The sequence below is a fragment of the Coregonus lavaretus genome, assembly GCF_964263955.1.
Source record: "Coregonus lavaretus genome assembly, chromosome: 26".
Classification (NCBI taxonomy): domain Eukaryota; kingdom Metazoa; phylum Chordata; class Actinopteri; order Salmoniformes; family Salmonidae; genus Coregonus; species Coregonus lavaretus.
Window position 1 is genome coordinate 26,501,315 of NC_140013.1, and position 12,106 is coordinate 26,513,420.

Consider the following 12,106-nt stretch of genomic DNA (forward strand, 5'->3'; position numbering starts at 1 on the left):
CCACGTTAATAACAAAAGCCGTTTGATCCCTCAATCTGGAAGGAACAAAAACCAGAGAAACATTCCCAAATCCCCCACCCCTATGCTGATGAGTCATATTGAACATATCTAAATATGAATACATGTCATTCTTTTCTATTCAAAATGTTCATAAATGCATTTGAGCTATATTGAATACATGCACATCATCGTCATTCCATTCAATGCATTGACAGCCAGAATATCCTGAAAATATTTAAGGTTTAAAAAGGATTTAAATGAGCTTCAACAGAAAGACCAACAAAAGGAAAGACCCAAGACCCTGATGCATTACAAGAAGCAGCTGTATTTGACTAAAGGCATCTTTAATCCAGTGTCTCTATGTTGTTTTATTTATATTTCAGTGTAAAAAGCTTATACTCTATTAGAAAAAAAAACAACAGTAACCCAAAATAACATATCTTAAAAAGAAAACAATCAAAACAATTCCCCATTCACCAGTCATCTCAATTAAAATAGAAACAGCATCACAGTTTTGCTAACATTTTCCCTCAAAACAAATATATATAGATGTGTGTGTATATATATATATATATACACATATACATACATACACACACTCCAAGGCAGTTGGTCATGGCCAATTAATTGACTTAGTCATGGCCATTTTATTAATTTATATATTTCAATGTAGTTAGAAAACACACCTGAAAACAAAAGAAAAAACAGTACAGTTTAGGACCACTGCAATGGCCAATGATTAGTGTCTCATTTTGAGCAGAAGGTAAAGATGAGAGTGCAAGTGGCACAAAATATACTTTCTCCGGGCCAAGTGTAATGCAGAAAGAACTAGGATTCCCTCCATAGCTCAGAACCACAGCACTCTTCTCCCTCACGGCACTCCGGGCAGTCCATCACATTCCCTTTGCATGTTTCCTCTGACTTATCCAAGTCTGTAGAATTGAAGTTTGTGTAGTGTCTCTTTTTTGGCCATTGACAGAGCAGTCCACTTGGGAGCGGTAGACCTTGCTTCAAGGCAGTGGGGCAGTATAAGCTCTTGTTGTTGTGCACCAGGCCTGCAGGAAGTAGTGTGTTCTGGGGATGAAAGCCCTCCACCATGGTGTCCCTGAACGATCTGGTAGTGTCCTCCCGTCACCACACATTCTCAAGATAGGCCTATGTTGTGTTGTCTTGGGTTATCTAAAATGTTATATTTGAAGGCAGTGTTTGAGGTTGAAGCTGTGCCAGGTTAAAGAGGATTCTTACAAAAGCCAACCAACCACTCTGTCATTAAAGTAACAAGAATGAATGATATGTTCTTCCCTGAATACTGAAGACCCCAGTAAAAACACTGGTCTGTCTGACGAAGGGAGTGAGTAGGAGCAGGATTTCTATGGGGCAGATACATGGGGGGAGAGATACAACTGTACATGACAAGGAGTAAGAGCAACAGCAGCCGTGATTATGTGCTCTGCAGTGGTTCTCATGAAATGAAGGAAAAGTTGGATACAAGAAGGGATGTGCGAGGAGAGGTGGTGTCATCGCAGCTGGGGTGATAGCAGGTGATCTAGTCCTGTGTTTGAATGTGGTTGTGAATCAGTTCCCTGCGTTAACATGTACGTTTCGTGTGCAGTTATGTAGGTGTGTGAATGTGAGAATGTGTGAGGGAGAGAAATAAAAATCCCTGGGCTACACTGGAGGGGGTGACAGGGGAGAGGTCCATACAGGGCCATAACCTCCTCTATCCATTCCACCCGCCACTCTAGCAGAACTATGTGGAGCCCCTCTTCTGTAGCTCCTCAATAAAGGCTGTGGAACAGGAGAGAGACAAGAAACAATCAATACAACATCTGACAAAGAAAAGTAGTGCCTTTGTTCTTTTCCCCCCACTTACTTTAGACTTTTATACAAATGTCATTAGATCAGTCTCTGTGTGAAACATGGTTGTGGCCCAAAACAAATATCTGCAGTCTCACCCCCGATTATCTCCTCCTTGACTTTTTGTAACTCCTTTCGCATCTCGTCAAGAATCTCCTGCAGGAAGCAACCAAAACATTTGATCATTTACAGTCTTAGTATTGCATATGATTATATGTCTTTACTAGTCTTGGCATTAGAGGTGCAGCAGAAAATAATATTTACCTGTTTAATCCTCTCCATATCGGTCTCTTCACTACCTCCAGCATCATTACTACCACCTGCATGCTTCACCCTGGATGAGGTGTGGCGATGGGGGGAAAAGAAAGCGAGTGGGTAGGGGAGGCAGAGAGAGAAAGGGAGAGACTGATTAAGATCAAACAGTCACTGTGACAACCTACGCTGTCAATCCAACCCATCACCATAGCACCGCCAAAGAGGCCTCAGGAAGCACAACACATACAAAACCACATTCTGTGGAAAACCCAAGGCTAGCTTTCAAAGTTTCAATGACATTTGACTGTTGACCACACCAACATGTCCAGAAATGACAGGCAAAACACACAACATTCCATTCTATACTACATCATGGGATAACAAATTCCAAGAATCCTTAAATAATATAAAGTCAACTTGGAAAATCATCAATCAACTGTTGAATAAGAAAAAGCCATTACAACTATGCCATCTCAATTTATTGTTGAAAATAAGACCTATAGTGATCCTGTTTTGTGAATGTGGGTTCCTCTCTGTCAAAGGAAATAGAGAAAACTGATGGAAATCCATTGGATTACATTAAAGGGCATTTCCCTTCTCTGCTTCAGTTTGATCCTCCTAATGTAATGGAGTTGGAGGTAATTGGTAACTTAAAGATATCAGCAGCAGGTCATGATGAGATTGGTGCCTCTTTGGTGAAATCAGTGTCTTCCTCGACGACTGAGCCTCTAACGTATATCTTCATCAAATCTATGCAAACTGGTATTGTTCCTAAAGATTTGAAAATTGCCTAAGTTATCCCCCTCTATAAATCTGGGGATCCAAGATCTTTTACAAATTATCGCCCAATATCTGTACTACCATGTTTGTCTAAAATCCTAGAAAAATTGGTGTATAACAGAAAGTTGAAACATTTAAAGCAACACTGTATTCTATATGAGCACCAGTATGGTTTCAACACTGTAGTCTATATGAGCACCAATATGGTTTTCATAAAAACTACTCTCTTTTGCAACTTGTGGAAAAATTATTTACAACCCTGAACAACATTGAAACTCTCTTGGCATCTTTTTAGATATATCCAAAGCGTTTGATGATTAAATATTACTTTCTAAATTGCATTATTACAGTTTTCATGATTATACATATCATTGGCTATATAGTTATGTTTATGATAGAGAACAATTTATTCACTAATTAATGAAGCCAACTCAGACATGGTCAAATTTTCTGAATGGTTCCAGATAAACAAATTATCTTTAAAATGGTTTAAAAAAATTAAACTTTAATATATTCACTAGTATGAATAAGAAAATATAAAAAAAGAGCCATAATCTCAATTGGTGGGAATGAAATGGAAGTCCACTAGATTCCTTGGAGTTCTAATTGATGAAAAGTTATCCTGGAAAGATCATACTCAATTTGTCTGCAGCAAAGTGATGAAATCTGTTGGTATCATCAGAAAGATTAGTGGTTTGGTTCATCAAGCTTGCTTCCTAACTCTATACTATAGTTTAATTTACCCATGTCTCATTTACTGTAATATTGTCTGGGCCAGTACACGTCTCCTACCTACACAAATTACTCAAGACTAGCCACCTCCTCTAATTACCTGGCTCCATCTGCACCTTTGTCTATTTACGACATTAATGTACGCCAATTATGCACTTTCATCTACAAATACTCATACCTCCCAGACAGTTTACCTAAACCCTACAATGGATTCCTCCAGGTTCAATCTGAAATCCATCTATATAAACACAAGATAACCTTCACCCTCCCCACTGCCCCAACTCACATAGTCAATTCTCTATCAGTTATAGAGGTACCATACTCTGAAATGCTTATCTTCACATTGCCAAAACATCATCCCTCAATAACCTCAAGCGAAAACTGGGGGTCAGCCTGACTAACCAGTAATCTCCTCCATATAGCCTAACTCTCATACACTCACACACAGTCACTTTAATAATGTTTACATATTTTGCACTACTCATCTCATATGTATATACTGTATTCTATAATATTCTACTATATCTTAGTCCATGCCGCTCTGTCATTGCTTGTCCATATATGTATATATTCTTAATTCATTCCTTACTTAAATTTGTGTGTATTGGGTATATGTTGTGAAATTGTTAGATATTACTTGTTAGATATTACTGCACTGTCGGAGCTAGAAGCACAAGCCTTTCGCTACACCCGCAATAACATCTGCTAAACACGTGAATGTGACAAATAAAATTTGATTTGAAACATCTAAACATCGTGATTACTGATCAATTAATTTATACATTTATAATTAGTAGGTTTTGTTATCTGTTTTTACAAACCTTTTTTATTTTTGTACTTATGTATTGTATATAGTTTTTTTGTGGTGTGGCTTTCATATAAGCCCTTGGGCTACCAACCTCACCTGCACACCGTTTAAAAAATACATATATTTTTGTATCTGTATTGTTGTCTATCACTTGTTTTCTTTGGTGCAAATAAATAAATACAAATAAAATAAATAAATATCAATTCACATATCAGAATGGAATCCTGCAGCTTTTTGAGCAGAGATGATAAAGGCTGTCACAGTAGTCATAGCCTTCTGCATTCCACTAGGTGGTGCTGTCAACAGTACAATGGCCCAGCACCACGCTCTGAAGCTGTGTCCCTGTTGACCTGACAGAGAGAAGGGAAGTGGGACGGTATGCTAGGGAGAGCAGGAAAGCATCAGTCCTGTTTTCTTGTCATGGGAGCGACTTTGTACCTGGGACCCTGGGGCAAGGGAGAGGTGGAGTCCATGCTCTTGGAGATGACATTATTCCTGTTTGTGAGACACACACTCTGCTCTTAGAATGGGAAGCAACCAATTCATCAACACACACACACACCTCTTTGAATTCTGAGACTGGCATACGTCCACACAGGCTGCTCTTACTACAGACACAGAGAGAGCATAGGAAGCTGAAACCTTACCTGGGCATAGTGGCTGATTTCTCCCAAGGTCTTCTTCCAAGAGTGTCTAAAAAGGAGACAGGCATATTTTAAATCAAAACCATATAAAAGTCAAATATTAAGCAGATTTGTCTTCCTAGGTACAAACAAAACAGAGACTGGCACACAGACACACGCAGTTCTCACCAGTTTGGCCTTGAGACTCTGAGTCACCCTGTAGGGAGACAGGAAACAGAGTTAGACCAGCCAAACTTGAGTGTTTTCTGACTACATGGAAATTGTTCAATTATGTATTCACAACATAGTTGGCCAATAAATGAACAAATACTTACATTATCTGATGTCTTAGCAGGTGGCTTAGCCCCACCGTCTGCCATTTTTTTCCTGAACAAGACAGACAGACATAAAAGGAGAGTAAGAGCGTGATACAACACTTAAAGATTCACTAAGCCAGATCAGAGCCATAGAGGGGCATACACAGCGCTCTAGACTGGGGTGTATGGATCTGTTCATTTATAGGAGTGCGCTCTTCAGTGCCACCTACCTCCGTGCCAGGATGGATGCCATCTCACCCATCAGGCCTCCTCCTCCACCACCACCACCACCGATGGAGGCACTGGTGCGGCTTTGATCAGGCTTGGCAGCCGGTGCTGCAGCAGAAGAAGCAGCAGCAGCAGCAACAGCAGCAAAAGCACCACTACCACTATCATCCTACAGAGGGCAGTAGAAGACACAGGAGCAGTTAGAGTATCGACACAACACATTTTTACATTTACATTTTAGTCATTTAGCAGACGCTCTTATCCAGAGCGACTTACAGTTAGTGAGTGCATACATTATTTTTTTTCATACTGGCCCCCCGTGGGAATCAAACCCACGACCCTGGCGTTGCAAACGCCATGCTCTACCAACTGAGCTACACCACCTTTAGCTCTAGCTAGCACTACAAAACAGAGAGGCTCGGCATTCAAAATGATTGGCATTGAAGTCCAAATCAGAAATGAATGGTGGTTGCATAAATTTGGAGATAGATACAACAGATACAAAACAATTGTTATGCTAATTCTTATCCTGAGGCCACTCTTTCTCTTTTCTCTCTCTCACCTTGGCCACTCTGCGGAGCTTGGCTCCGGCTAAGGCTGCCGCCAGGCCCCCTGCACCTCCCCCTAGGCCCCCATCTCCTCCCGGGGAGGGCAGCGGTGGGGCAGGTGGGGGTCCTGATCCTGCGGCCGGGGGTCCTGGGGGAGGAGGTCCAGGGGGTGGAGGTGGCCCAGACTGAGGAGGGCCAGGGGGTGGAGGAGGGCCCGGAGGTGCTGGGGGGGCCAACGGTGGAGCCGGGGGAGTGGGCACTAAAAATAAAAAAGGTAAGAGACTGTCACAGAGTATACTACGTTCAGAGAATGGGTAAAAAAAAATAATGGCTTTGTTCAAAAAGGCTAACTGTATTGCTGTCAGTGTGGCTGTTTGACACAAGATGGTGCCTCTGACCTGTTGCAGCTTGTCTCTCTCTCTCCAGTCTCTCCCACTCCTGCCTCTCTCTCTCCTGCTGTTCCAGCCTCTGCTGCTCCAGCCTACAGGGTCAAAACTCATGGGGATTAACACACCCAAACAGTCAACAGATTAAGAGGCACAAATAATATAACAAAGTTGTATCTGGTGAAGGGCTGAATGGGAAGTTACCACATCCTCCCTGAAAAGGAGGTATCCAGCCAGAGGTGGCCTGGCAGAGAAATTACATTTTGGTTTTAATCTTTCCACACTAATGACATGGCAAGTGAACTGTACCAGCAATTCTTTAATTAAAGCAACAACCATTTTCAAACAATCCCAGTGGGCACTGTCTAATTGTGATAAATGGCTCTGGAGCAGTGTTAGACTGAAGAGCATATTTGTTATTAAATTGTGCTGACTATGCGGCCATGCTGGGTTGGTGAAGGAGCTCCTGATTAGTCCAGCACTGAAATTAAAGTCCACATCTGGCCAAGAAGCCCTAATCCCCAAGAAGCCCTAATCTGGGTCACTCCAGGTCCCCTACCCCAGCACATTGTCGCCCACAAGAGCTGCTGCTGCCACACACTTTAAAGCACTGTTGGTTGACTGAGGGCTGGTGTAGACTTTACTGTGAAATGTTTTCTTATATCATGACTCTCCTGGCTGAGGATCCAAAGGCCTCAGGTCAGCTTGGCAAATGGCTGACAACAACCAGACCCTCTCACCCACAGAAGAGGGGAAGGGGGGCTGGACCGGTTTTGACACCTTAACACTCGGTTGTAAATTAGGCAGGAGGGGAATCTCTCCATTGCCTCTCAGTATTGGTAAAGGAATGTGTTTTGACTCCAGAAGACTTTTGCAAACTTTTACGTCCAAAAAGTGAACACTGGATCAATATTTCCAACATCAGAATGTGGGGAATGGTCAGTGGCGATCTAAAGAATAATCATGTCATATTGTTTATTATTTTGTGATGTCATTAAGGATGGTATCAAGAAAGTACTGTAATTTGGAAACTATACACATTCTATCTGGCAAGTCTTCATCCAATATGTTGTGTATAAGAAATGAAAAATGATGAAAGCATTTTTGGTAAGATAGGAATGCGATTTTAGTTTTCTAACAAGATCATAGGTTTTCATATAAGCTATGCAGTCAGTAGCCACGCCCCGAGTGAGCTCAGAGACCGTGTCAGCAAGTAGGAATGCCCCTTTCACCAGAGTGCATAAAAAGCCTTGGTAACGAAATTCACATTAGACCAGAAAGCGTGGAGCTGTGGCTACACAGCTTAAAATGGTTAGACCTTTGAATCTCAACACGAGGTGAAAAAGATAAACTCACTAGACCAGAACATTGCCAGTCTGTAGCTGTGCGTGTAAAGTGATCTAGAACTTTGACTAACCACACGAGGGGGAAGGAGAAAATCCCATCTCAGACAATCACTGGTGCATCTGAGTATCAGCTCTGAGTACACTCAACTACAAGCCAGAACAAAGAAGAAGGACATTGTGACCTCTGGTGGACAATCAGAGCCTTACTAGTTAGCTAGTAAATAAATAATTAAGCCAATTTGTGTAGTGCTGAATCATACGTAAAGCTGGGGTTCTTGCGGATCCAAGAATTCTGCGACCATTCAGAATGATGACTGATAAGAGGTAATGACTGATACGTTGACTGTTTTATACATAGTGATAGGTAAAGACCTTTTAGAGTTTAATTCGGGAGATGGTAACTCTATAAACAACTTATTCCGTGGTGCCCCAAATCCTAATGAGTTAATTGTTACATGATCAATTTAATCAAGTAACAATTAAACGTAGTTAGTTGATTTTATAAATAACAGTCATCATATTAGTGAAAGTCACGTCACAACACTTATGAGCCCTTCACAATGATGCAGAGTTTAAAAATAAAATAGTAACACAAGAGAAATAAAATAAAATACACAAGAATGGAGCTACATACAGGGAGTACCAGTACCAAATCAATGTGCAGAGGTACGAGCTATTTGAGGTAGATGCTGTATGTACAGGCAGGGTAAAGTGACTAGGCATCAGGATATATAATAATACGAGTAAAATAAAGAACAGAGTAGCAGCAGCAAATGAGTGTAAACGTGTGTTATGTGTGTGTGTGCGTATGTAGTGTATCTGAATGTGTGTGGGAGTGACAATGTAGTGTGTGTATATGGTGTGTACAGTGAGGGAAATAAGTATTTGATCCCCTGCTGATTTTGTACGTTTGCCCACTGACAAAGAAATGATCAGTCTATAATTTTAATGGTAGGTTTATTTGAACAGTGAGAGACAGAATAACAACAAAAAAATCCAGAAAAACGCATGTCAAAAATGTTATAAATTGATTTGCATTATAATGAGGGAAATAAGTATGACCTCCTCTCAATCAGAAAGATTTCTGGCTCCCAGGTGTTATTTATACAGGTAACGAGCTGAGATTACGAGCACACTCTTAAAGGGAGTGCTCCTAATCTCAGTTTGTTACCTGTATAAAAGACACCTGTCCACAGAAGCAATCAATAAATCAGATTCCAAACTCTCCACCATGGCCAAGACCAAAGAGCTCTCCAAGGATGTCAGGGACAAGATTGTAGACCTACACAAGGCTGGAATGGGCTACAAGACCATCGCCAAGCAGCTTGGTGAGAAGGTGACAACAGTTGGTGAGATTATTCGCAAATGGAAGGAACACAAAATAACTGTCAATCTCCCTTGGCCTGGGGCTCCATGCAAGATCTCACCTCGTGGAGTTGCAATGATCGTAAGAAAGGTGAGGAATCAGCCCAGAACTACACGGGAGGATCTTGTCAATGATCAAGGCAGCTGGGACCATAGTCACCAAGAAAACAATTGGTAACACACTACGCCGTGAAGGACTGAAATCCTGCAGCGCCCGCAAGGTCCCCCTGCTCTAGAAAGCACATATACAGGCCCGTCTGAAGTTTGCCAATGAACATCTGAATGATTCAGAGGAGAACTGGGTGAAAGTGTTGTGGTCAGATGAGACCAAAATCGAGCTCTTTGGCATCAACTTAACTCGCCGTGTTTGGAGGAGGAGGAATGCTGCCTATGACCCCAAGAACACCATCCCCACCGTCAAACATGGAGGTGGAAACATTATGCTTTGGGGGTGTTTTTCTGCTAAGGGGACAGGACAACTTCACTGCATCAAAGGGACGATGGACGGCGCCATGTACCGTCAAATCTTGGGTACAGCCAGGGCATTGAAAATGGGTCGTGGATGGGTATTCCAGCATGACAATGACCAAAACACACGGCCAAGGCAACAAAGGAGTGGCTCAAGAAAAAGCACATTAAGGTCCTGGAGTGGCCTAGCCAGTCTCCAGACCTTAATCCCATAGAACATCTGTGGAGTGAGCTGAAGGTTCGAGTTGCCAAACATCAGCCTCAAAACCTTAATGACTTGGAGAAGATCTGCAAAGAGGAGTGGGACAAAATCCCTCCTGAGATGTGTGCAAACCTGGTGGCCAACTACAAGAAACGTCTGACCTCTGTGATTGCCAACAAGGGTTTTGCCACCAAGTACTATGTCATGTTTTGCAGAGGGGTAAAATACTTATTTCCCTCATTAAAATCCAAATCAATTCATAACATTTTTGACATGCGTTTTTCTGGATTGTTTTGTTGTTATTCTGTCTCTCACTGTTCAAATAAACCTACCATTAAAATTATAGACTGATCATGTCTTTGTCAGTGGGCAAACGTACAAACTCAGCAGGGGATCAAATACTTTTTCCCCCTCACTGTATATGGTACACACCATGCAACGCCCCAGTGATGTACAAATGCAACGCCCCAGTGATGTACAAATGCAACGCCCCAGTGATGTACTGGGCTGTCCGCACCACCCTCTGTAGTGCTTTGCGGTCAAGGGCGTTGCATTTGCCATACCAAGCGGTGATGCAACCAGTCTGAATGCTCTCAATGGTGCAGCTGTAGAACTTTTTGAGGATCCGAGGGCCCATGCCAAATCTTTTCAGCCTCCTGAGTGGGAAGAGGCGCTGTCGTGCCCTCTTCACGACTGGGCGGGTGTGTGTACTATGTTAAGTCCTTAGTGATGTGGACGCTAAGGAACTTGAAGCTCTCGACCCAATCCACAACAGCCCCGTCAATGTGGATGGGGGCGTGCTCTGCTCTCTTTCTCCTGTAGTCCATGATCAGCTCCTTTGTCTTGCTGACGTTGAGGGGAGAGAGGTTGTTGACCTGGCACCACATTGCTAAGTCTCATCGCCATCGGTGATCAGGCCTACCACCATCGTGTCGTCAGTAAACTTGATGATGGTGGACACGCAGTCGTGGGTGAACAGGGAGTACAGGAGGGGACGAAGCACACACCCCTGAGGGACCCCCATGTTGAGGGTCAGCGTGGTGGAGGTGTTGTTACCTACCCTCACCACCTGGGGCCGGCCAGTCAGGAAGTCCAGGATCCAGTTGCAGAGGGAGGGGTTCAGTCTCAGGGTCCTTGGCTTGGTGATGAGCTTGGAGGAGACTATGGTGTTGAATGCTGAGCTGTAGTCTATGAACAGCATTCTCACAGTTATTTCCCCTCTTATCCAGGTGGGAGACGGCAGTGTAAAGTTCAATTGAGATTGCGTAATCTGTGGATCTGTTGGGGCAGTATGTGAATTTGAGTGGGTCTAGGGTGTCTGGAATGATGGTGTTGATGTGTGTCATGACCAGCCTTTCAAAGCACTTCATCATTACAGATGTGAGTGCTACAGGGCGATAGTCATTTAGGCAGGATACCTTAGAGCTCTTGGGAACAGAGACAATGGTGGTCAACTTGAAACATGTTGGGATTACAGACTGGGACAAGGAGAGATTCAAAATGTCTGTGAAGACACTTGCAAGCTGGTCTGCGCATGCTTTGAGAACATCCCCTGGTATTCCGACTGGCTCGGCAGCCTTGTGTTTGTTAACCTGTTTAAACATTTTGCTCACATCAGCCACGGAGAGCGAGATCACACAGTCATCCGGAAAACAGGGGCTTTCACGCAAGGCACAGTGTTATATGCCTCGAAATGAGCATAAAAAAGGTATTTAACTCGTTTGGGAGTTCTGCGTCGCTGGGCAACTCATGGCTGGGTTTCCTTTTGTAATCCGTTATCGTCTGCAAGCCCTGCCACATACGACGAGCGTTGGAGCCGGTGTAATAGGATTCCACCTTTATCCTATATTGTCCTTTTGCATGTTTGATGTCTCGTCAGAGGTCGTAGTGGGCTTTCTTGTATGCGTCCATGTCTGTGTCCTGTTCCTTGTAAGCGGGTAGCTATAGCCCAGCGTGGATATTGCCTGTAATCCATGGTTTATGGTATGGATATGTTCTTATAGTCACTGTGGGGACGACATCGTCTAGGCACTTATTGATGAAGCCCGTGACTGTTGTGGTAAACACGTCAATGCTATTGGATGAATCCCGGAACATATCCCAGTCTGTACTAGCAAAACAGTCTTGTAGCCTCGCGTCTGCTTCATCCGACCACTTTCATATTGAGCGCATCACTGGTACTTCTGTTTGA

General features: G+C 43.0%; 1 protein-coding gene across 2 annotated transcripts in view; it reads right to left on the bottom strand.

Moving 5' to 3' along the window:
• Nucleotides 1–325: 325 nt before the first annotated feature.
• LOC311101341 (vasodilator-stimulated phosphoprotein-like) overlaps nucleotides 326–12,106 on the bottom strand; it is a 33,228-nt gene continuing 21,447 nt past the window's right edge. Inside the window, exons 5-14 of one of the 2 annotated variants that reach the window (XM_084142477.1) lie at nucleotides 6,547–6,629; nucleotides 6,163–6,407; nucleotides 5,603–5,769; nucleotides 5,391–5,442; nucleotides 5,245–5,272; nucleotides 5,080–5,125; nucleotides 4,871–4,927; nucleotides 2,122–2,191; nucleotides 1,956–2,013; nucleotides 326–1,788 (exon numbers count right to left, since the gene is read on the bottom strand). In XM_084142477.1, the coding sequence (XP_083998603.1) occupies nucleotides 1,751–1,788; nucleotides 1,956–2,013; nucleotides 2,122–2,191; nucleotides 4,871–4,927; nucleotides 5,080–5,125; nucleotides 5,245–5,272; nucleotides 5,391–5,442; nucleotides 5,603–5,769; nucleotides 6,163–6,407; nucleotides 6,547–6,629 (844 nt within the window). In that variant the 3' untranslated portion in view covers nucleotides 326–1,750. The remainder of the gene's footprint in view (nucleotides 1,789–1,955; nucleotides 2,014–2,121; nucleotides 2,192–4,870; nucleotides 4,928–5,079; nucleotides 5,126–5,244; nucleotides 5,273–5,390; nucleotides 5,443–5,602; nucleotides 5,770–6,162; nucleotides 6,408–6,546; nucleotides 6,630–12,106) is intronic. The other variant, XM_084142478.1, reaches the window with a different exon arrangement.